The sequence below is a fragment of the Mytilus edulis genome, chromosome 1, assembly GCF_963676685.1.
Source record: "Mytilus edulis chromosome 1, xbMytEdul2.2, whole genome shotgun sequence".
In the NCBI taxonomy this organism is placed as follows: domain Eukaryota; kingdom Metazoa; phylum Mollusca; class Bivalvia; order Mytilida; family Mytilidae; genus Mytilus; species Mytilus edulis.
The window spans coordinates 79,126,359-79,153,099 of record NC_092344.1 but is presented as its reverse complement, the minus strand read 5'-3'; the positions used below and the strand labels follow the sequence as shown (position 1 = coordinate 79,153,099).

Here is a 26,741-nt window from a genome sequence, read left to right as displayed (position 1 = left end):
TTTAGAACTCCAGTTTGATGTGTGTCATTGTGGACTATCAGAATTTGTCTAATTAATGATCAAAAATCAAATGTCATTTCCTAACTAGATTTATGCATAAATTCAAGACTACTGATAGTTTATTTAGTAGTTATGTAACGCAGGATGTATAATTTATCCATTATAAATAAACAAGATTCAGTAAATAAACAAAAGAGTACATATTGTCCATTTGGCTTTCACTATCAGTTCTAGATAAGTAAGCCTCAATGATCTAGCTATCATTTCTGGTTTACATTTATTCCATTTATGAATATGAGAAATGTACAGATAGTGATCAAAGCTTCCATTGTCTGTTATTATAACAACTCATTAATATACTGTAGAATTTCTTATTAACTTTCTAAAGCAGAGATCTATTGTAAATGAACATTTAAATATCTCCATTTCTATTGACAGAAGTCATTTTTTCTGCTCAACCATTTAAATGATTTTGTTTTGTCTCTTATTTGTTTATGCACAGTTCAATATAAAAAACAGAAGACCTTGTATGATTGCAAATGTTTTTCCTTTCAAGAATATAATGACTTTATCACTGTGACTCTAATTATTGTCTATTTATATTCGTCTGTCTGTATACATGTACAAGTTGTGTCATATTCAGAACTTATGAATGCCTTGTAAGTTGAAGGATGTTAATGAAACTTGGTATTAGAGTTTCCCACAACAAGAAGGTGTGACATGATTTTGTTTGGAATGTCTTTCTGCATGCCTTGACCTTGATAGTCACAAACAGTTTCAAATATATATGTTTAACATTTTTCTACACAGAACTTTTGAATGCCTTGAAGGATATAGGGTGTTTTGCTAACATGGTTTAAATATCTGTCTGTAATGTATGGTTAGTACTTATTTAGATAAAAATACAAGGGCAGAATATCTAGTTTTTGTTGGTTTTCTGTCTTATTTATGTTTTTTTTGCCACCTCTTCTTGTATGTATAATAGTATATATGCCATGGTTTTATACTCTGAATGGATAATGGTTTGTATTAGAACTTGTGAATCTTTATCTAAATTAAAATGTCTCTGAATAAATAAATAATAATTTACTCCAAATGTAAAATGACTTCCTCAGAATTGATATCTATCTTGCTCAGTCTACAGTACACAATGATGGTATTATTCCTGAGTTGTTCTTCTGAGCAATGACTCTTCTTCCCAAGAAAAAAACTTGTATCATGAATCACCTTAATGTGAAATATTTCTCATTCCTCTATTGACTAGTACTTGATAGTGGCATCTTTCCTCTCGTAAATTCGTTAAGGTTAATGATTACTTGATAGACTATAAGAATCTATTTTTCCGTTCCTGCATATTGTATTTATGGAGACTATAAGAATCTATTTTTCCGTTCCTGCATATTGTATTTATAGAATGTTTGTCAATGTAGGAGGTTTACTGTTACGTGGTACAATCAAAACCTTTTCTTCAGGAACTGTCTGTACAATGAATCATAGAATTGATTTGTCATTTCTTTATCAATAACATTCATGTTGTATTATATACAAAACAGTTTGTATTCTAGGAAATATCTGTTCACAGAAATCTTTGCATACCGTATATATATAGTAAATAATAATTGATTTTTTTTTTTAGAAAAGTTGAGATTAATTTAAAACAAACAAAAATTGTCAGAGGTCAATGGATGATGACCTTAAGCTTATATTATACGATTCCAAGTACCTGCTGATGTCTTTTTTTGTGATACAACTTCTCAGTTTTCAAGAGAAAAAAATCTTCTCAAAATAAAATTTACGTCTTTATTCAATGGCCTACTGAATCCTAAGATTTTAACTCAGCCAATCCCATGGAATAGCAGTATTTGTCTTAAGATAAAGGTCTGAAACGGGATTCATGTTTCATTGTTCAGTGTCACTGATCAAGTTTTTAGGCTTCTAAGACAGAAGTTTTATGTTTATTTCTCTGGCAGACGACACTCATTGTGGCTTATAAATCATAATGGTGGTTCTTTCTTTAAGCCCCTCTTCAGTCTTGACCTTATTTCATAGGTTCATGGTGGAAATAAATAGGAAGAGGAGTTTTCAACTATTTGAATTTAAAAAGCATGAGATACAAGCTCAATATCCTGGATGGGAGTCTGTGTCATGGCATTTTGACCACACTCCCCCTAAATAGTTACCTATTGTCAATAATTCTCATGTAAGTCTGACAGAAACATAAGAGAACATGAGGGGATACAACTGAGGTCTTGTCTACTATGTTTTATTGTCTGTAGGGTTATTCATTACTAAGTGTCAATATTCTATTGTCTTTTTACACTCTGTCTAGTATATTGTGACATTTATGAATATTTATGGAAAATTTATAATTTTTTGTTGTTTGATTGACATAAAAAGATTGTTTGTGGTTTTGATTGTCACTATAACACCCTTGGACATGATCAAGGTCACCTGATACCTAATGGGTAGTGTTGTAAAGATGGGATACAGTATTAGGGGTGATCTATAGTTTCCACTGTATTAGAATTAGGGTTATTTTGACTCTATAGAGATTTTGGACAGAAGCTTTGTTAGGACCTAAATTCTCTTATTCAGAGCCAAATTTTGAAAACATTAATTTTGATTCTTCCATATTTAATTGATAAATGGACTTTACACGAAGATAGACTTGGGTTAAAGTTTGTTACACATCAATTACTTCCTTTGTTGGCTTATATGAAACATTGGAAGGAGCTTTTTTATGATGAAGAGACAATATCTGAAGCAAATTTTCAAAACTTTTTTTTTTTTTTTACGTTTCCAGTAATTTTCTGATAGATTGACTTAGTTTTTCACATTTAACATTTACAGACACACTGGAATTAAACTTTTATGACATAATAAATTTGGTCACCTTCATGGATTGTACTGAAACTTGGACAGTTCAAGACAATGATGTACAGTAATGATCTAAAGAAAAAGCTTGAATTTTTATTTTAATTCTGTATTTTATTGATAAAAAGACTCACTTTTAAAATCAACATTACACTTTTACACTGACAGCAGCAATTTGAGACGAGACACAGGAACGCCTTACCATTTTTCTTCACCTTGCTGAATATTGTTGATCTGGAAAAGAAATAACAGGGGGGAATGTAAACCCATTTATTATGTATTGTGTGTTTCATCAAAAGAGCTAGATGAAGATGCTGTGAATACCCCCATCAATTAAGAAATTATTGGTATCAATATCCCTTTGATCCTTAAGTTGAAAGGTCAATGTATAAATACCACAAATAAATGAAGCAACAAACAATCAGTCAATAGAAAATAAAACTTTCTGATTGAGTTAATAATCAATAATTGAAAGTATATACTGGGTAAAAAGTATTGTTTCAAGTTGTATTTATTTTATAAAGATGCATCTCAAATAAACTTTCCCAGAACACCAGGTGCATATTTTATGTTTACCTTGGCATTCAGATAATAATGCCTTTTTATCATCTCTATATACTCATAATTGAATTAGCAATTCACATCTATAAATAAGTTCAAATGTCTTTGTGTTAGGGAATGATTGATATGTATATCTTTGAAAGCTGGTTTACATTTGTGCTCTGAGGGCATAGAAAATAATAGTCTCATTGATTCGCATCTTATATGCATAATAAACTTGTTTTTTTACAACCATTATATAATTCTTGGAATAAATTTTGAACACGGATTATTGTAATATTGTTGTCAAAATCATCTTTTATTTTAGTCTGTTGCAAAATATTGTGGTTTAAAAAGATAGATAGAGGCGTGATCTTACATCAGTTGTACAAAACAAATAGTTCATTTTAATTGTGTATCCTGTATTTAAGTAGGATCTCCTTGATTTTCAAGGTTCACAAAATTCTTTCTATTAAAATGTTATGATGTGAATGGTTGATTAATTCTGTGTCCAGTCCAGGTGTGTATTGAGTGGTCAACAATTATTTACCTGTAATCATTATTGATCTTTAATGTATACAGGGAGGAAAGTACACAAGAAATATTTATAAAGAATGTTGAAAAGTAGGGTAAGCGATCAATTTACAATTTTCTATTTTAAATGCAAGAATTTATTAAAAGATGAGCTCAATGGTGTTCCTATATATTTAAATTCCTGTCAAGGCCAGGGAAATATACACCAATGTATCCATTGCATATTGTAATTATGCACAATAATTATTGAAGACATAGTATTTGTTTACACTTTGTTATGAATATTTCACAAGTAGTTGGGTTTTGATTAGTATTTCTCATTGATTGCTTTTGAAATAAGTGTTATCTGTTACTAATATTACATACATTGTAATGACCAGATGTCTTGTTCTTTGCTGTTTTACATTCCCTGTCTCAACCCCTCCAACCTCACTAAGTAACAGGTTTATTTTGACAAACCTAAAACTAGCCTATGGGTGCTCAGTTGCAAAAACCATTACCTCAGACTGTAACATCTTGCTTACTGATTGATTAGTAAAAGCTTCTGAAGAAATATGGATACTCACAGTTACAGTTATGTCACCTACTCTAGCTAGAAATACCATTTAATTCAACAAATAAGTTTGAAATTTATTATCCTTACATTAACCCCCCCCCCCCCCCCCCCTGTCTTTGGAGAATTACAAAAATTTCACAAAGAAGTCTAAAAGAGCTATTTTGACATAATGTTTTATCCAATATCATTTTAAAAAAATAGAATGTTTTTAATTCACTGCAATTCTTCTAGAATCTGGAATATTTTTTTAGCAGAAGCTATTTAAATCATACGATTGCATATTGCAATAATGGATTGTAATAATGACGTATATATAACTAGTGGTGTGTACTTGATGATGTCAGAATGCTCCTACAGAAGATTAGAGTTACAAACTAATCATGGCTCAGAGGAATTATGCTGACTACATGCAGTAAAATGATATTCTATAGTATTGAAGTTTATTTTGATTATATGTCTTGCTGTAATGATGTCTTAGATTTATGTTTATTTCAATAATGGAAACTGCAAGGTTGAAAATATTATCTATGTGAATTTGAATGGTATTTGTTATTAGCTTTATTTAACCTTGATCACAGCGACAGAGTTCATTGCCCTTTAAATCATTCCAAATATTGCAGGTGAAACATCTTAGTGTGTTCACTTTTGTGTTTCAAACTGGTCCCCTGATAATATTATAGGCAGTAGAAAGCCTATACCTATTTGACCCCATGCTTTACTTACTATGAGGGGGAGGACAGGGGTAAGGGAGACAGGGAGAAAGGGGGTAGGAGAAAGGAGAAAGGGGGTGGGAGAAAGGAGAAAGGGGGTAGGAGAAAGGAGAGGAAGGCTGGGAGAAAGGAGAAAAAGTTGGAGAAAGGAGAAAAAATAAAATATCTCTCCTTTTGAAATTTTTTCTAAAATTTCAAGAAAAAATATCTCAAAAGGAGATGTTTTATTCTAATGGGAGAAAGGAGAATGGGGGTAGGAGAAAGGAGAAGAGGGGTGGGAGAAGGGAGAAGGGTACCCCCCTGTCCTCCCCCTCTACTATAACATTTGTCTTTCAATGGTTTTTCATTTTTACTAATTAGAGTTAATTGTTTCAGTTGAGGCCCTAGATATTAGAAAATTGCTTTACAATATCAGTTTTCTCCACTTTTTTCTGTAATGCCTAAATCGATTACTAATTTAGGTAATTAATTTATGAAGTAAATTAAATGGATTAAGCTTGAGTTGTCATTCTAGTTGAAAGATTTTTGCAATCTAAGTAACATCAGAAACAACTCTATTACTATTTAAATTGAAATACACCAGTCGTTCTATCTCACACTTGAATAATTTTGTCCATATGGGCATAAACTCAACTTAAGCTCTGTCAGAAGAAGACATTGTACATGCAATACCTGCAGCTTTCTTGGTTACTGGCAATAATGGCATACAGTATAGATTTTGTTTCCCACTGGTTCCCAATACATGTATTATAATATACTCCAATAAATCTAAAGATATAGGTCTACCACATCTCCAACAAAATATATGGGTCTTTTATAATAAAGATGTAATTTACAGGAGTTCAAAGAAGATATTGTTTTAACTGGTCTGATATCCTGTTTTACCGCTGTACATTTGAAATATATTGTCTTCTCTATCTGGTCTCCTTCCTTTAAGGATTGACTGTGATTTATTGGAATGTGTTATAGATTTTGTTTCTTACCGGTGCCCCTCACATTCTTCCAGATTTATTGGAACCAGTTATTGATTTTATTGCTGTATATATCTAGGGTATTGTAACAGTCAATAGCTTTAGATTAAATCCATTGTATTTCTACACAAAACACTGATATATTATACTGTCTAAATAAACACAATAAGAGGACCAGAATAAATCTGCTTATTGTCATCAGCAATGATGGATCACAAACTGTTTACAATCATTGATAATCAAAATATTCCACAGTCTGTGTCCATCTATATTTATATTGCTTTCTTTATCCATCTTTATAACTTATGTTGGTAGCACTCAATAAGTCTCAATTTGTTTAATTGTGAGCTTGTATATATATTTAGTTTTTCTCAGTCAGCAGGCTTCACCTTGGACTGTGTAGCAGCCTGTTTAAGAAGTCAAATGACATGTGTATTTCACCTTCCCATCTAATATGATGGTCTTCTGGGGATAGTAATGTCCCATTAATGACAGTCATTTCTTATTTTTGTCCTGGTGATGTAACCTTTAAAAAAAAAAATTTTTGTTAGCATAAGTAGATCATATATACATATTAAACTACTTGGTAGCGTTTGTATTTCCAACATAGGTGGCAACAGCCACATTTCTGAATTTTCTACTTTTTTTTTATAAAAACCCTTACAAAAAGTGATTTGTGATAGTAGAACTGTTTTAGAAATTGAAGTAAAAAAAATGGCATTTTGCATAAGAAAATCAGAAGCTTTTTTTCATGGAATTCTCAAAAAATTGGAGGGTTACTGTTTATAAATGCATATTAATTGTTAAACATCTGCTTTAACTGTTATTTTGTAAAAACCAAATTCACATACATTCTGAAGAAAAGTGTTTGTTATTTATCAAAACATGAGTTAGGTTCACAATAATCACAATATTATTTATTAATTCCACAGATGGATGCCTGCTTTGACATTCATTATAACAAAACAATCATACAGAAACATATTATGGATGATGGGAATTCTAGATATCTCAGTGCATATTGTAACTTTTGTTTGTTAGTGCAAATACAGCAGATCTGAAGCTGACTTTCAGTTGTATGAATAACTGTCCAGACATTAGTCTATCAAAACTTTATTTACTAGGGGCAAGATGTATATAAATGGTTATCATAATTATTTTTCAATTGAACCTACGTCATTTGGGGTCTTGTGAATAGTTGTCTCATTGGCAATCATACCACATCTTCTTATTTTTATATACTAATATTTGAACTTTATGAGCGTAAAAATACTTGTGCATCTCAACAGGTGAATTTTAATTACGTTTTTAGTTTGTAGTATTATAGAACATTCCTATGTCAACTTAACCATTGTTGTTCCGAGATGTTTTCCATATGTATGGACCTTTTATGGGCTATAACCCTTTAAAAGTTTGGCTCTATTTACTGCACTGTAGCAATTCTCAGTCTAAGAAATGCTATACTTTTATCATTATTGGTTGTTCAGTGAAAGCGCTTAAGTGTTTTTAACATGTTTGTTATTCCAAAATTGTCATTGTCAAACTTTGTATCTGATCTAACTGTGACAAGAAAACTGGCAATCCTTATATAATTAGGTCAATTAAGATCGGAGTCAAAACCCCTTGCTTTTGAGGATGTAATTGTGGATTTTCTTCCTTCCCTGTTGTCTCTCTGTAATTCTCCTATCACAGCTTTGAAACAGGGAGCAGATATTATAAGCAATGTCACAATATCTGCAGAGAAGTTATCAGCATCATCATAATAAGATAGGACACATTATCAAGCTTACTTATTTCAAGAGTAAGACTGTGTAAAAAAGGGGGAAAAGACTAGTAATAGAACAATAAACAGATAATTGGGGTTTCTCTATATAGATATCATCAAATATCACCCACTCATTGCATTTTAGGATATCAATGTGTAGAGAACCCTATCAATGGTGTATATAAAAATAATTCTGAGAGTACATCATAAACAATATATCTTAGCTCTGTATGCTTAATGTTGTATATTTGCTGATATTTCTAATGATTCAAGTTCTCTGAAAATTGGAAATTTGGTTGACTATATAGGGAATCACTGAAGCATGACTGGAGCCCCCCCCCCTTATGAAAAGTTCTGGATCCGCCACTGGATAATATGCAAATGCTACATATCAAATTAGGGGCATATATTTTGCATGAAGTATGGTATATGCATTTAATATCACTATATAAAGACAAGAAGCAGTCATGCAAGAACCAATTGTTGGTAAAACATATAAATTTGAAAAGCTGTTTGAAGAACTACATTTTGATAACAGCCAAAATTTGGATCTCAGCTACACTTCCAAGAATTCAACAGAATTAGTGCATTCTGATGTATACTCTGAGAGATGATCTTTTATCTTAACTTTTTTTTAAGACAAATAAGCTGAAGAGAATTATTATATTATTAGATGATGGTTGATCTCATCTTAAATTTGACTTTTTCTATTTTCAGACAAATAAGCTGAAGAGAATTATTATATTATTAGATGATGGTTAATCTCATCTTAAATTTGACTTTTTCTATTTTCAGACAAATAAGCTGAAGAGAATTATTACATTATTAGATGATGGTTGATCTCATCTTAAATTTGACTTTTTCTATTTTCAGACAAATAAGCTGAAGACATAATCAGAATTATGGCAGGTGAAGAAGTGGATGGCCTTGGTCCATCTCGTTGTAGAGATGGAAATTATGGAATTAGCATAGCAGATTTACGAATAATTAACGAACAAAAAGGATTAGAAGCTGTAGAACATATACAAAGCAAATATGGCAGTGTTGTAGAAATCTGTAATTTATTATTTACTTCACCTAATGAAGGTGAGAACACATTATATATATATGGAGAATTAAAAGTAAAATTGAGAATGGATTGGGGAATGTGTCAAAGAGACAACAACCTGACCAAAGAGCAGATATCAGCCGAAGGCCACCAATGGGTCTTCAATGCAGTAAAAAAATCCTGCACCTGGAGGTGTGCCTCAGCTTGCCCCTAAACAAAAATGTATACATGTACTAGTTCAGTAACATGTTATTATAGCCAAATTTGGTTAGGAGAATAATTCTTATTGCTGTAGCTTGGTTTCAAATGATGAAATGTCAACATTGAGCATCAATATTTGAATTATGATTGAGGTCATTGGATCATTCTAAAAAAAAAAGTCCACCAAAGACTAAAATTGTTATTTGCTTCTTCCCTAGTGTATAGTTTGTAATTCTTGGATAGAATCAAAACGGGTGGAAAATGTCTGCTTTTAGTCACAATGACATGTCTGCCCTAAGTAAGACTTATTTAGAGTCGTCAAAGTATACAAATCAGGACATAACAGAAGCTGTATTAAGCTTTTAAATGACCTTGCCCTGGGACAATTACGTTGTAAGCTAGAAAGATCAAAATCTAAATGAGGGTGTGTCTTGTAGGACATAAGCACATGACATTTAAATGTTACTGATCAGAAAATATATGTAATATTTGCTTCTAGACATTAAACATCGACCAATGAGTTATTATTGCTATTAGAAAAAGCTACAATATTGGTGTATGGAATGGGTGTCATTCTTTCAAGACACAAAAACTCCTTTGTGTAGTCATTAATGGGTGCTCATATGCCTCAAGTTTGGAAGAAGTTTATGGGCTTCATTCCTTGGACTAGTCAAAGCAAAGACTTGAAAACTGAACCTATAGGGTTATCCCTATACTGGGTTTAGATATTGGTTTATAATGAATGATAAGTAGCAGATAAAGGTTTTTGTTCATTCAAGTTTACCCTCTTTTAATAGAATTTCACTCTGAGTCCATTTTCTGTCATTCTGCCATTCATTCTGAAATCCCACAGTTGTCGACTTTTTTTAGATGATATCTGTACATAAGGATACTAGATCTAAATTTGCTTTCTGTTTGGGATTACATGAGTACCTACTTTTCACAGAATTTCAGCCATTACTAGTTAGAATTTGAAAATTTCATTATTATTGTGTATATTATAGGATGTTTTTTATGCTTCATTCAGCATGATTTTATTTTTGAAATATGTCGTTTTTGATGATTTTCAAGATGGGGCATTAGTGTCATGCCTAGTTTTCAGTTTTGTATATATCATTAACTGAAGTAGCTGCTTAGTAGGTTTGGGAACATTGCTGCTCATTAGAATCAAGTTATATGTAGGTCATATAAATGCTATATGCCATAATGATGTTGATGACAAAATTCTAATCGAGTTTGAATGATTTGACTGTTGAGAATTTGCAGTGCCAGTTTGATTAGATAAGGAAAGGTTTGAAGTTCCCTGTTATAAGACAGAAAATCAATATTGGAATAAATACTCCATGATTCAAACTTGATTTCATTATAATTTGGATGTGATTTATACTTACAAAGCTAAAAATACATTTAGAATATAAAAGATATTAATTTTGGCTTTAACTGTACTGGTAGTTGTCTTTTAGGATTTGTGTTCGGTGTTGTTGGGTTGCTGTTATATTAATGCATATCTCCCCTCTTTTATTCATATCTTTCATATTAACATGATCTTTCAATGTATTTTGTTACTGTATTAGATGGTAAAGTTAAACTGAAATTTTAAAGCAACGGTGGCTGTGATGTTTATTCTGATTTTGATTGGATAAAGCTACAAATAGTAGGGCATTTATACTGTAATTGATAGTCTCAAATTGCATATTCCAGCCAAGACAATTTTTAATTGATTTTAAAATGTATGATTTGTTGATGTTTTCATTTTCATTTTTAATAAAAGTGCTGTGTTTAAAGATTTGCTAGTTCAAGCAAAGCATGGCCAGAAAAATTACTCAATTTCCCACCATCAAATTGCCAATTGATGTCCACAAATCTTCAAATACAATCTGTCATCTTCTATATACATGTAAAAATGTCATCAGAAGTATTACTGCATGTAAATCAACTTATTTTCACAACTTTCATAACAGGTTAAAAGTCCTTCAGAAAGATTCATGAAAAAACAAATCCAAGTGTATTAAAACTGGCAGAATAATGCTTATATCAACTCTTGTAGCTAGCCTGAGTAGCTAGCTAACTAAAAGATGAATCTATTTCCTATGTAAATCTTATACGTTCCTGATAACATCTTTCAGTGGCTTTCTCAAGTTATGTTAAGCCTACATATTAAATCAGTTCCTAGTATATAATTATATAACAATGCCATTATTCATATTTAAATGTCTACTTTAGTCTTTTTGTGGAAGTCTGTCGCACTAGTTTTAAATAGCTTGTAGATCTGATTTTAGTTTTGTGTGATATATTTATAACAGTTTCTTCAGACAATTATTGTCAGGCTAATCATGGCTATTGATTTTTATGTCACAATGAAAAAAATCGGCAATCTCAAGGGAGAGAAGTTGAGGATTCCACAGAATAAATCACTTCATTTACATCAAAATGTTTCCTACTTTTCCCATCAAGAAAGTCTTAGTTTACACTTGGTTGAATTGCAGGACATCAATTTTGAATTGTTATAAACCCGGGTTAATTCCATTGCTTGATTAATGGACTTTGGATGGTTGAAAAATACGATATGACATTCTCTCGCCCTCACACCATAGTAATATCGTCACGTTAATTAGATTAATTATAGGATTGGGATATTTTAAAAGCATAATATAATGTGCATGTTTTATTAATGGGAAAATTAATAGGTATTTATTCTTTATAGAGTGTCATATTGTATGATTGATGTTAGATTAATATATTTGCCAATTTTATGATTTGTGAAAGGATCTTTTATTTAATAAATTTTGTAAGAGTTGTTTCCCTTTGATAGTATAATTATTATTTAATGAAATAAGGTTTTTCTTTGACATTGCAAGGACTCTTCAGTTTAGAATATACAATTCCTGATTTTCGTTGTAATTTCCCCATAAAATCCTAGAGTTTAGTGCTGAGCCCACTGTCCTAATAAGGTCTTGTCTAGCCGTCTTCAATTAAGGTTTTGACCTAGATTTCATCAAACACTCAGATAAGATTGAAGATTTGCATATGTTTACTATGACATGACCTTTTGAGAATATATATGCCAGAGTTTAGATCCAGAATTAATGGTTCACTGATCATGAATGTGGTAAAGTGTTACTGCAGGGCATGTCGTCTTTGGACAAATATTCTTGTTTTATGTAATATAATCTTTAAATATACTTTTTGTAAAGGACCCAATATTGTTGTTTTATACTATATAATCTTAAATTATATACATATTGAATTGTAAATATTTATTTTTATGTTTTTCAGGATTATCAGGAGCACCAGCTGATTTAGAAGATAGAATAAAGTGTTTTGGTTCTAATGTTATACCACCTAAACCTCCAAAGTCATTTTTACAGTTAGTGTGGGAAGCACTTCAGGATGTGACTTTAATTATTTTATTAATTGCTGCATTAGTTACTATAGGTTTATCATTTTATCCTGCTGGAGATGACGGAGGTGACGGTAAGTACATCTGCACCGGTCAGTCGGTCATTTTGATAAGATGAACTCTTGTTAACTTAGAATTATAAGGATGTAGTATTCTGGCCATCTTTTAATTTATGTCCTACATCCATCACTGGTTCCCAAGTTTGTGTAGTGAGATGTAAGGAATTGAAGGAACAAAACTTCATAGTATGGAATATACTGTGGATTCATTTATTTTCGTGGGTATCAATTTTCATGGATTGAGGAAAACTTTTGGTGGATATCTGATTTCTAGGTTTTACTGATTGCTGTGTACAAAGCCTATAGAAAATTTGTTCTTCTTTGAACATTTGAATTCGTGGTTCACCTGAAACCACGAAACCCATGAAAATTGATATCCAGCGAATAACAGTGAATCAACAGTACTAATTTTCTAAAATGAAGAACGAATGGGTGAAAAGATTATCATTCAAAAAGTTGTTAACATTGTGTACAGTTTTGTCTGTAATCTACGTTGGACTTTGAAAACTGTATAGTACACATGTACTGTTCCAACCAGAAATTGTTAAATCCAACCGACTCCAAACATAAAGAACTTAAGTGCCATTAAAACTCTATTCACAACTTTCTAAAACATTATTACACTCAAACCAATACTGAAATGGAGATTGGTTTTCCATGTTGAAAATTATTGCAATGTATATTTTTAATTCTTTCCCTTGGTAGAGAGAAAATTGAAAGTACTTTGAATATAATAGAATTTGATGTTATTTTGAGTTGGATTGCTCTTGGGAGGATCCCTCAAGTCAAATGTATTGTAGCATATTCAAATCTTTTCCACATTAACTAACACATTAACATTATTGATGGAAATTCTCCCTAACCACATGAAACTTGGAAATCTGCACGGTATATATGTAAAACGCAAATCGATAGAAATGCATCCAGAAATAAAACGTCAATCAATTGATGTAACGACTGAAAAAATCTAACGTCTGCTTCCAAAACAACAGCGGGAGAGAGATGGCAGTCCCGACATTTACAATATTCAGTATCAATTAATATCTGTTCGATGAGAAGCAATCGTGTTAGATCTGTATCTAGTTTGTTAATCATATTGTAACTGATGGTTCGATCAGCTGAAAATTAAGTTGCCGTTGTGTGAAAAACTTAAGGTAGAATTAAATCAATATGTGTTCCTAGTCTTCATCAGCTCAGATTTGTAATTATTCAACAACGGCTTTTAAAGTAAATTGAATCACCGATTCACCTTGATGTAATCTTATTTTCTTTGTTTAATTTGGCAGTTTAAATATCGGTAATGAAATACGACAGGAGTGCTTCTCCGTTATATCTTTAGCATAGTACTGAATACTATAAATCTAAAATAGTACTCAATCAGATGACTTTAGATTTTTATGCTACAGATAATGATGTCCACAAACTACAAAAAATTAGATGCAATTTTATGCAAAGTAGACCCCCACAAGCTTTATTTCATGAATAACTGCTCACTGGGTATGAAATAACTTCATGCTCACTGGGTATTATATAATTTCAAAAGATCTTCGAATGGAAATTGAAAGTGTGGCAGGTCACGTTGAACATCTTAACATTATAATATTCCAGACCATATATCAAATCTTTCAATAAAACAGAAGCAGTGTAACACTGTGTGAGTGGAGAGATTATAATCAACTTCATAAAAGAAAAGATTGATTTATTAATAGAGATATCGTTTAATAATGTCATATTTAATCTTAAGAGACTTTGAAGTCCAGAGCTGTAGTTAATGTTGTTTTAAAGGAGACTGCATGCAAGGTGCAGTTATTTGTCTTTTAATGTCTTGATGTCTTTTTTATAAACTTTCTAGCCATATAATCATATTGATAAAAAAAACTTTAGTGTCTCTGACAGAACAATCATCTGTTTTTCTGTAAATTCTGTTTCCTTTCACTATTGAAACTGACTGCTATGTATAAATAGTCATTAAACAATAACATTTCTTCACTAAGACCAGTCTGTCAGTAAGCCTCTTTATTGATAGGTTTATTCTTATCAGACCTAGTAATATATGTAAAATCCTTTAAATAATTAATAACTGAAGACATCATCAATACACCATCACAATCTTAGTCTAGTGACGTCATCAAAATTATCAATATCATCATTATATAGAACGAAGCGATTTTCTTCTGTCTGTATATTGCTTTTATTACTGCATAGAGTGTCATTTTTATACTCTGTTTCAAAATGCATTCTGAACATGAATACAACTGCAAATAATTTTCATTTCAAAAAAATTATTGTTGCATGACCTAAACTACTTGGAAAAATCCATTTTCAAAAGGGTTTTTATCAACAACCTTAGTCCATTTAGATTGTCATACACAAATATTTAGGTAAAAGAGCATTCAAAAAGAGTAAAGTATTTGTCACAGTATTTCAAATTAAATGATTTTATAGCCTTTTTTTATCAACAGAAATTACTTTTGTCCTCCATTTGCCTGTCTATCCTTTCGCTTCTGTATTTAGGGATGTTTTGATATTTGGTCTGAAACTTTATGATGCTAAGACACAATGTAAGATGTACTTTGTAACGAACTTTTAGATCTGCCATGACAGAACTATCTATAGAATTTTATTGTCTGCACACTTGTCAAGGAATTTTCGCTCAATATCAATGTAGGGGTATCTCATGCAATTTGTTTCTTTTTGATAATTTTGAAGAAAGTGCAAGCATCTGCATTGAAATCAAATTTATTAACAGAAATTGAATTGACTACAGATCTAACAATTATTGTGATATTTGATTTTCCAGGACATGTTGTTGTTGTCCTTGAAGTGATTATATAACAACATAACAATAAATGTTTCAGAAGTATCCCTAAGTATGATTGGCAGACGACAATTGCTAGCGACAATTGCTAGGCATTCCAAAATTATATCATATTTCCCAATAGAATACATCATTTATTACTCCACATTCTCCAAATGACAATATCACAACAATGCATAGGAAAACAAATGAAAAACTTTATTTTACCAAAAAAGTTGCATGGTTTCTAGCATGAAATATAATATGAGAATTAAAATTTAGAATGGAAATAGGGAATGTGGCAAAGAGACAAAAATCCGAGCAAAGAGCAGAAAACAGCCCAAGAACACCAATGGGGCTTCAATACAGTGAGAAAATCCTGCACCCGTAGCTGAATGCATCTTCTTTGTTGTTTTGTAAGATTGTGAAAGTAATGATCATGCCCACATTGTAACAATTTTAAGCACTACTTGCTCCATGCAAAATGTGCATAGGTCAACACTTTTACACCCAATAAAACTACAAAAAGAAGCATTCATTTCTGAGATACTACTTGTTAATTGATGTTAAGTAACTATCAATTAAAATGCCAGGTATAAGGCACTTGATATTGCAAAATTTAGAACAAGAATTTATGTTAACCTACTTTTAACTAATTTCAGGGAGTGATTCTTCAGAGCAAGAGGCAGGATGGATAGAAGGAGTAGCAATTTTAGGAGCCGTTATAGTTGTAGTATTAGTAACAGCATTTAATGACTATAGAAAAGAACAACAATTCCGTGGACTGCAAAGTAAAATAGAACATGAACATCAATTTTCTGTGATTCGTGGAAGCAAAGATATGCATATTCCCGTAGGAGATTTAGTTGTAGGAGATATTTGTCAAGTAAAATATGGTATGTATTTATATATATTAGGAGATTTATATGTGGGTCAGTGGAAGTATAGGGTATTAGGTACAGTGATATGCTTCTTCAGTGTTCTCCCCAGGGCTTTTTGCATCATGGTAATGTGATGCTACATTGCTAGAATTTGAAATGAGTTTCTTATAGATAATGTTATTGATGTGATGCTATCATTTCTAGAAACAAGATGGTCTTTAACCATTGACATATATCTTGAACTACCAAAATTAATGTCAAAATAATGAGAATTAATCCGTTTCTAATGTGAGGATTGCAGTCCAATATGGAAATTTAAATAATTGGAGAGATATTTATTTTGTTTTTTGTATATTAACATCAGTAATTATATAACATGTATAAAAAATGCCAATGCTTGGAGTGAACTATGATTTAAGGACAAATTATTCAGAGATAATTATATTATACATGGAAATACTTGATACAATGAAATATATCATTTATAGTTTTCCTCAACAAAGTTTAGGATGTAAACTTATCATTGGCGTCCATTTATGTAAGTTATAAATCAGTTTCTCAGATTCTGAAAGACTTACAATCAAATAAGAAAATGGAAGGATCTTTATACAAAGTGTAATCAACCACCTTCTAAAAATAAGTAACTGTGACCTATATTTGATGATCCATTGACCTAGATATAGATTAATACTTCTAGAAACAATAACTTGATACAATTTTTGTTAAATGTTTATATACAGTGCATTTTTAAACCCTTAACACATATTGAAAAAACCAAAAGAATGTATACATCAAAAATGAAATACATTAAACTTACTTATTAGGAGACATTTAAATTATCAAAAGTCAAGTTTTTCACTGAAATCAATTCAACAATTTTATAAGGACTAAAGTTTATATTAACTGTTGTATATTTGACCTTACGGAGAATGCAAACAAGTAGCAAATATAGTGCTTAATTATAACGTCAATAACATGGCAGAAATGTCTATTTATCAAATAGTTATTAATAGACATGTGTAAATTGTCAGGAATAAGTCATGATACCAATACACACAGCACCATTCATGTGAATTGTACAGACAATAATTTTTAAATTAAATTGAATACAAGATTAATGTTCTTTCGGGAATAGTATTTGGAAAAGTTAGATAGAAAATAAAATGAATGAGGAAAGCTGGCAAACTAATCAAAAATGCCAGATTACTCCCCCTTATCAAAATATCATTATCTCGTCATTTATTTTAGCTTCCTGACATAAATCGTTTGCTGCTTACAAATCCGTGACATAATAACACATACTATGAATAAAAGGAAATTTGGGTACATATTTTATATTGCAATGCACTTAAACAGGATTGATTGTTTTTGTCCAGTTGCAAATATTTCATGTGTATCAGGAAGAGTAAATGTTGATTGATATGTATATATGAACCATGTTTTGTACTAGACAAACTTGCTGATGAGATGTTTAACATGTTAATTCACAGGGTAACAGTCTTCAAGAAGACATATCACCCTACTGTACACATTATTCTGTCTCAATCAGACAACTGGTTGATAAGAAGAGGCGAGCAAACACACGTTTGGGTTTAGTTTAACCCAAGTTTGGATCAAAGCCTCTACATTTTGCAATTGATTAAAGTAGATATACTGTTTGATGTATTTTCACATCACTTTCTTGTCAACTTTTCTGTTTACCTACTTAATACTTATATAGTCTTACACATGATGTACAAAAATGTATGAAGTTGAGTGATGGCCATCAATGATATTTTCAAAGGAACTACAAATCAGAGTTTACTGAAATTAAGTATAAATCTTCATGTCAGCAAAATGTAAAAAAAGTAACAATACTTTTTACATCTATTGCTCATGAACTTACTGATAACTATATAATGGTAGTAGGGGTATTGTTAGTCAGTAATGGCAGTAAATCTTTTTTTTAATTCCATGCATTGAGATTAAAAAAAGTAGTTCAACCCAGTTGTATATGGATGTCCTTAGTCAGAAAACATGTCAGTTGATGTTTTTGATATATGATAAGTGTTTTTCCCTTTAAAGATGTAGTATTTTTATGAAGACAGAAATTTATTAGTTTATAGAGAAAAAATGCTGACCTAGATTTCTTTTGATTTGTTTGTGTCATTGGGTTGTGCTTTCTCATATCTGTTATTGCGAACCCTATGATAGTTTTCCATAGATTCACCTGCAAGTTACCTGTCGATTTAAACTTTTGTAAGTTCTATTGTCCCATCTAACAAATACAACAGGTATTAATCTCTGTGTAGATCATTCACCAGGACCTTTAAATTTCTTCTAGGAGAAATTTATCACTCATTGATTAATTTACCTGACCAAAAAAGTATCTGTTTTTTTATTGAAATACTTCTATAAACTCACATAAACTGTAAGCAATATTGCATTTATTCAATATATCATTAATATATTTTCAATCTGTTCAATATGAAATCTGATTTAATAATAAAAAGTTTATTTTAGACACATTTTTCAGTATTTTCCAATGTTTTTGTTGTTGTTAATTTATAGAATATGTTTATGAAGACCTTAATTTAAAAATAATAATATTCAAATTTTTATTTATCAAACACACAAAAATATTTATTGAATATTTGATCAGAAATCAACTTTTAATTTTTAAATCATTATTAATATTGAACACATTAAAAACGAGTTTTTGGTATTGAATAAATACAACACCACATGCAGTTTTGTGAGTCCTTTCTTAGTATTGGTATAAGTATTTTTTCATCATTGACAGTTCAATTTTTTGTTCAGGTATATTTTATCAATGAGTGATATATTTCTCCTAGAAGAAATTTAAAGGTCCTGGTGAATAAACTATACAGAGAACAATACCTGTTGTATTTGTTAGATGGGACAATAGAACTGCCAAAAGTTTAAATCGACAGGTAACTTGCAGGTGAATCTATGGAAAACTATCATAGGGTTCGCTATAAATTGGTTCACAACTTGTTAGTTTTATTCATCATTATGATCATTTAGACATGTTAGATTCTATCAATCAGACAAGACAAAAACAGGGATTTATGAAGTCTTAGTGTCTCAATAATGCTGAACAACTTTACATAGTTATTTAAGCCTGCTCTTTTAAAATCTGTTCTGATTGTATTAAGTTGTTGTTGTTGCTGACTCTTTGATCTATAGTGACTCTATACTAAAATCTCCTTTTATTGATACCAATGGCAATGCCAGTCTGTCCTATCACAGATCAGGATATTGTATCTAAATGTCACACTCCTGTCACCAATGTTTGTTTGTCAGGAATCCAAAACTTTTGACATTTAGATTCTTTATTGAATTTGAGAATCAATAATCTTATTTGTATTTTCATTTCTGAAAATAAAAAATCTTTGCGATTTTCCAATTGTTGAATTATTTGTCATTGTGTGTGGGCGTGTTGATGCATACTGTAAGTCAGTGTTCTGGATTAATGAAGACATGTAAACATACTGAGTTATATAATATAGGTTGACAAGTTGTCAGATTTCAGGTTTGGAACACTGCTTTTCTCTGAGGCTCTTCTATTCTCTTAACATCAGGGTATATGCATTTCAAATAAGACTTTTGTCATAGCTTTTAAAAATGAAATATTCTGTTTTTGAAAAGTGTGTCATGCAAGAGGTAACAAATATAATGTATCTGCCAAAATCCTTGTTCTTCAAATGACAACTGAATCTTTATAAGCTGAGTTTGTCAATATTTTGTCATATTTTGTCATATTTTATTTTTGAAACCCATTTCTGTGTTCCTGTCTATCAAGCTGATCAAAGATATAATCCATCTCTCTTTATAAACAACATACTGACCTGAAACAGTGGTGTAACAGCACAACAGAAGATAACCTACATTAATCAGTTGAAAAAGGCTTTACTGATCAAATTGACACAACACATGTGAAAACAATTAACAAAAGGACTTTTTAAAAGACTAAAATTAAAGATCTGACAGTACTCTCACTTACTGAAAGCCAGTGCAATGTCAATAAATAACATAAAAAAATTATGAATCAGAACACATCCAATGGATTTAGTATAAAGATAATATAAAAATTCAATTTGTATATTATCTTGCAATGCCCAAAAATATTAGAGGGGTCAAGCATACTTGAAATTTCTCCAAATCACTCTAGCACCATGCAACTTTAACTCTAGACAGAATACCATAATAAGTAAATAAACAGTCCATGCCTTTGTGATTGATTTGATGGAGGAAAATTGTTTGTCATAACTACAGCCCCTTGTAGTATCAGTCAGAACAAATTATAGATAAAGTAGAGCTCTTGATCGATAGTGCTTTAAAAAGATTTAGTAAAGTCATTGATCTGAGAGGAGACAATACTAGCAGTAGAGAAAACAATAGTCAATTAAGTATAGATGTGATCATTGATTTGTATGGTATTAGGGGGGTTACTTAAATTAATTTGATTCAGAAGTTTGCTATAGTTTTAGATTCAGATTTCCTGTATTTTTATGAATCAGCAGGCACAACTTCCTGCAATGTCCAAAACTTTCCCTTGTTTTCTTAACATATTACATGTACTTTGATAGAGATATTTCTGATAATACCTCTCTTAAAACAAATGCTGGGCAGTAAACTTCACAAAACCAAAAGATTTGTTACTTTTAGTTACCCATATTTTGACGTATTTTCTATTAGGTAATATATTGTATGTTCACAATTTGATCAATCTAGTCTGCAATTTATTTACATTTCCCACTAATATTTGTTATTTGTTTATATGTGCACAATTTAATTAATCTAGTCTGAAATATCGTTACATTTTCCGCCTTATATTTGTTTTACCTAATATGAAAAAACACCTTCATGGCCTTTATCTAATAGTTATACAGTGATCTGTATGAACAGTCTATGACAATTTCTTGTTTGTAACACTCCTGCTTCAATGTGTAAATTTATTGGTATTGTCCTGATCAGAGGAAATAGTATGTAAATAGGAACTCTACACAATTGTCCACTCCACTTTATCACTGAATCAATACCAATGTATTGTTATCATTTATCTGAACTGTCACTCTGGAAGAGAATCGTGCTTGACCATTTGTTACTTAGAGAAATCTTCAGATTAATGACATAGTGACCATCTAGTGATAGAAATTAAACATTATCTGTATAATATTCCTTTAGAATGAGAATTTTGACACAAGTTTTCCCAAGTGGTTGAGGACATATTGTTTTTATGTATTGATACAATGTTTTACATAATTATATTGTGATTTGGTATTCATAAACATCTTTATTAATATTGATCAACGTTAAATAAACATCCTGAAGGAATTCTGTGGAGAGAAGAAAAATCTTGGCATCAGCTTTCAGTATTTTGTCACAGAGTATGAAAAAATAAACAGGTTCTTGGAAACTTTGTATGCCATGGCAATAGGGAGTTTAATTTTTTGTTGAATAGACGCTTTTCAGACCACAATTTGGGTTATGTAGTTTTAGTGATCATTATACAATGTTTATATATTTCCAACAAAACCATGCCGTAATACTGAGGTTGTGAGTTGGATGGCAAGGTGCGTTTGATCTTTACTGACTAGGACTGCCAGTTTTCCTGCATAATGTAGAGAGTTCAATCCAAGTACCAAGACTTCTACCACCAACAAAAACTGGAAGAGAAATTGTATCTTGCATTCCTCTGGTATCTTAAATGAGAAAGTGTATCTTGCATTCCTCTGGTATTTTGTCTCTGAAATTGTATCTTACATTTGTTGGGTATGGAAAAATCATTTAAGAGATGCATACACATCCATATGGTATGTCTTTTTTAGACAGAACCTAAAGCTCTTAACCCATATCTGGCATAAAATATTCTGTTATGAGGTAGTATTGTATGTAAAGCTAACATTTTCAGTGAGATATTGTCTTGTGAAAGTCACAAATCTTATATATATCTCTAGTACATTTATGTCACCTTTTAAATGGTGTTTTGTTAGGGAAAATGTATTAAAATGTTGATTTTTATGTAGTTTTGATCTTTAGAAATTTTTGAACATTAACATCATAGAGTTGTAGATTAAATCATTAGATGCCATTATTCTAAACAGTTTGTGATCGATTCAGACCAAGCTGAAGTCTGTCAATATTTATTGGATTGGAGTTTGTGGCAAGCAGAGTTTTATACAATAGCAAATCAAATTTTCTACAAGATCTAATTGAATCTGCATTGACATTAGAACTTTCTAAATACATTGTCAGTCAATGTTACTGTCTCAGGTCATGAACATAAATCTTAGATCAGATGGTAATGGTGCCAGATGCTTCATTAAACATTCGGTCCAGTTGACAATATTTTAAACTGGTCTGAATAAAAAAAATAGCTGGACAATCAATTAATGACATGCGGTCAGATACAAGTCTCATTTGATTTGACTGACAACCATTTATTTTCCATTTTACTCTTTCAATTTAGTGTCACTGATGAGTTTTGTAGATGAAATGCACATCTGGCGTTCAAAACTTTTATCTTGGTATGAGTTTATTTAATGGTTTTGACTTCATCCAAAATTTTACACTATATCTTTTTATAATGATATTACTCCACATGTTAAACTATTGCAAAAAAACAGTTCTATTAGCTAATTTGAATTCCTGATATGTTCCTGATACTGTTTTAAAAATATCATTCTGATAATGAGATACCATTGTCTACACACTGATGTAACTGCACTTTACACACTTGTGTAACACTCTACAAAACAGTTACAGTTGTTGGGTACAAACCAAACATCTTACTGTTATAAAACATGGCCTGTTAAAATCATTACAAATCTTGCTGAGTTTATGATTTTTGTAAAAGTCAAAATTACACAAAAACTGCAACACTCATTGACATTGTTTATATAAAAGACAGAAAGTTGAATATGACACAAGTATGATTTAAACTACTGTAAGCCTCAAGTTTCAAAAGCTTTACACAGCACTATATCAGGTGGCTACTGGTTGTTTGTTTTTTTATTAACAGTTACTTATTTTCATTAATGCAAGCAATGAGTAGAAAATGGCGATGTTTTAGCATTAAGTTTAAGTAAGGTTGTATCTCCTCCTGATCTGGTGCCAAGATGAAGACCATTTGTATCAGTTATGTTCACTTTGATTGTAATAACAGATTTATCCAACATTGGCTTCTTTACATTCCATACATTTACAGTCAGTTCCTATTGATGTGCAAATCTAGTGCAAAATGTACAGCATGTTGATATCGACATTTGAAATATCACAATATTAGTATGAAATTTCTACTGCATGTGTATTTGAATAGTAAAATGAAATCAAATTTTATTTTATTTGAACAATGTTGGAATAGAACTAATTGCAGGAAAGTTTAGCCACAGTCATCCTTTATTTATAAAAAAAAAGAAGATGTGTTATGAATGCCAATGAGACAACTGTCCACAAGAGACCAAATGACACAGAAATTAACAACTATAGGTCACTGTACGGCCTTCAACAATGAGCAAAGCCCATACCGCATAGTCAGCTATAAAAGGCCCTGAAATGACAATGTAAAACAATTTATGTCTTTATGTTTCATAATGTTGAGTTCACTTCCTTTTTAAATGAAGATGTTTTCTGGAAATATTTCTAGTTAATAAAGTTTATATGTCAAGGATTGACAAAAGTCAATATTTCTTGCTTGGCTGGTTGATAAGCAATCTGTTGAATGATGCTGTTATTAAGCTTCTCGTGCTTGATTTATCAATCTTAATTAATCTGCATCAGTGAACATTGTGGGCAAAGAAAAAAACATTGGAAAATACCATAGCAATTATTTAGGACCATAGGCAAAGTTCTAACCTATAAGTTTGCAAACAGTGCCCTTATTTTAGTGATATATTAGAAATAAAAGAAACAGAGGGAGCATTAAAAATTGTTATATATTTTTAATATTTCTGATGATACCCAAGTTAAGTCTTAACTGTGAACCAGTTGTTTTTTTAAAAAGCATGCTAACTGTTAGTTACTCACATATATAGCTTAGATTTTATTTTTCTTTAATTTCTTATTTTACTAGTATGATGACCTATATTACATGGTTGACTAATTTCTATTTCAGGTGATCTTTTACCAGCAGATGGTATCATTATACAAAGTAACGATTTAAAGGTAGATGAAAGTTCGTTAACAGGTGAATCTGACCATGTCAAGAAGGGAGAATCAACAAGCCCTATTTTGCTGTCAGGTATACAATTAAACAATTAAGTAAACTACAAAAAAAAAAGATGTGGTATGATTTCCATAGAGACAACTTTAAATATAAGAAGATGTGGTATGATTGTGCCAATGAGACAACTCTCTGTCCAAGTCACAATTTATAGAAGTAAACAATTATAAGTCAAAGTACAGTCTCTAACACAGAGTCTTGTCTCACACCGCATAGCAAGCTACAAAGGGCCCCAAAAATTACTAGTGTAAAACCATTCAAATGGGTAAACCAACGGTCTAATTATATATAATCTGTATAAAAAACGAGAAACACTTATGAAGCAATGTTTTACTTCTGCTTTTGATGAGGGACTTGAGATTGAGGGATAAAATTCCCAAAAGAAAGAAGTTATTTCTGAAAAACTTTAAACTTCAGCTGTATTAAGGTTTTTTTTTATGATTCCTGGATGACAGATTTCATACTTAAAGGCATCTGTAGCTTTGAAATCAGCTTAAAAAAAATAGAACCATAGGCCAACATAAAAAAAGACAGTATTGATCAGTCATTCATTATCAGGTTTAGGCATTGACTGTTGTGGCCATGAAATTTAATTTGTACAAACATGGAACCAAATAGAAAAGAATGTGTTGTATTAAACCATCTTGTCTTGAGATATTTTCTTACATCGAATACAAGATCAATATTGTTGGCATTATTACCATGTATAACTGACCATTAGACAGAAATCAATAGTCTCCGTACAACGAACAGAAAATGTCAAGAGTTGCGATGGAACACTTAGTCTACCAAGGCAGTAATGAAGAAATTAACGTTTAAGGGAAAAAATAACTGCTTTTCACACTTATTTGATAGACTGGCATTTTATTTGAAATAAAACAATTTTCAATCTTAAATGAAATTGAATGTCATTGGGAAAGTTGTAAGATGTAAATATTTGAAGAAAATCTATCTTCCGCTAAATTGTATCATTACTATATTAAATTGAATTTAGAAGGAAGGATCTTACAGGGAGCATTAACCTTTGCTATTTGTTTATTTAATTACATGAAAAGTGTTTTCTGAAACAATAAATTAGAATATATTTTTTTTCATACTTAAAAGCTGATCTGAAAACATATCACTTATATTCTTGTACAAAAAAAGGTACCCATGTCATGGAAGGAAGTGGGAAGATGTTGGTCACAGCCGTTGGAATTAACTCACAAACTGGTATTATTTTTGCCCTTTTGGGAGCCTCACAAGGTGAAGAAAAGGAAAAAAAAGAAGAAAAGAAAAATGGCAAGAAAAAAGGAGATGGTCCAAATGAAGGTATATAGTCCTAAATAACAAAATATCCAAAAAAAGAAATTTAGTGATCAAGATTGGTTATGGAAATAAAAAAGGCATGATAAAAGTTCTAAACCAGAGAGTCAAGTTTTAAAGAGCAATTTACTGTTCAGTTAGTGCATCTTGCTTTAAGCAGAAATTTTGGTTATTGGGTGAACCATTATCTGGAACATTAATTTGCATGACTTGCATAAGTGCACATTTAAAAAGTGTTTTTCTGTCAGAATTTTCTTACTCTTATGTAATTCTGCCAGAAATTTATCCTTGCATTGATTTATATAAGATATTGTGTTGTTATTAAATGTTGTTAATGATGTGTTCAATGTTTATAATAACAAGAAGTGGTGAAATTCTTTGATAAGGTTTTTCACAGGATATTTTTTGTCATTGATGTTTAAAATGAAAAAAACAGACTATTACACATATTAAACTTATAAAACTATTATTCAGGGGAGATAACTTCAAATGTCTTGTGTAAGAATTATGTCCATTGATTAGGATAAAACTGAATATACCAGATTACTGACTTTAATTTTGATAAAACTGACTGTTTATATAGACAATTTAGACTAATTCAAAATCTGATAATTGCCCATTCAACTTTGATAAAACTGTGTTTTTCATTTATTTCCAACCTGATTGATTGTTATTGGTGTTTTTTGAGGATTGTCTGTATGGTCTGACATTTGATAATATTTCATTTTTCCATTAAAAAAAATAAGGTTTAATGGTTGAGAGACCAGATTAGGATGATAAACAGCTATTTTTTTTCTAACATCTTAATATTTTGAATATTATGACTTAATTTATGTAAAATTAAATATATTTAAACTTTAAAAATAATTAAGA

The 26,741-nt window shown here is 30.8% G+C and overlaps 1 protein-coding gene across 22 annotated transcripts in view; it reads left to right on the top strand.

Annotated features, from left to right (window-relative positions):
* The window catches only part of LOC139491113 (plasma membrane calcium-transporting ATPase 2-like), a 113,217-nt gene that overhangs the window by 44,742 nt on the left and 41,734 nt on the right, over positions 1-26,741 (top strand). For all 22 annotated transcript variants that reach the window (XM_071278561.1, XM_071278554.1, XM_071278576.1 and 19 more), the window contains 5 exons: positions 8,824-9,036; positions 12,476-12,673; positions 16,118-16,351; positions 24,456-24,581; positions 25,710-25,874. In XM_071278561.1, coding sequence (XP_071134662.1) covers positions 8,853-9,036; positions 12,476-12,673; positions 16,118-16,351; positions 24,456-24,581; positions 25,710-25,874 — 907 coding nt within the window. In that variant the 5' untranslated portion in view covers positions 8,824-8,852. The remainder of the gene's footprint in view (positions 1-8,823; positions 9,037-12,475; positions 12,674-16,117; positions 16,352-24,455; positions 24,582-25,709; positions 25,875-26,741) is intronic.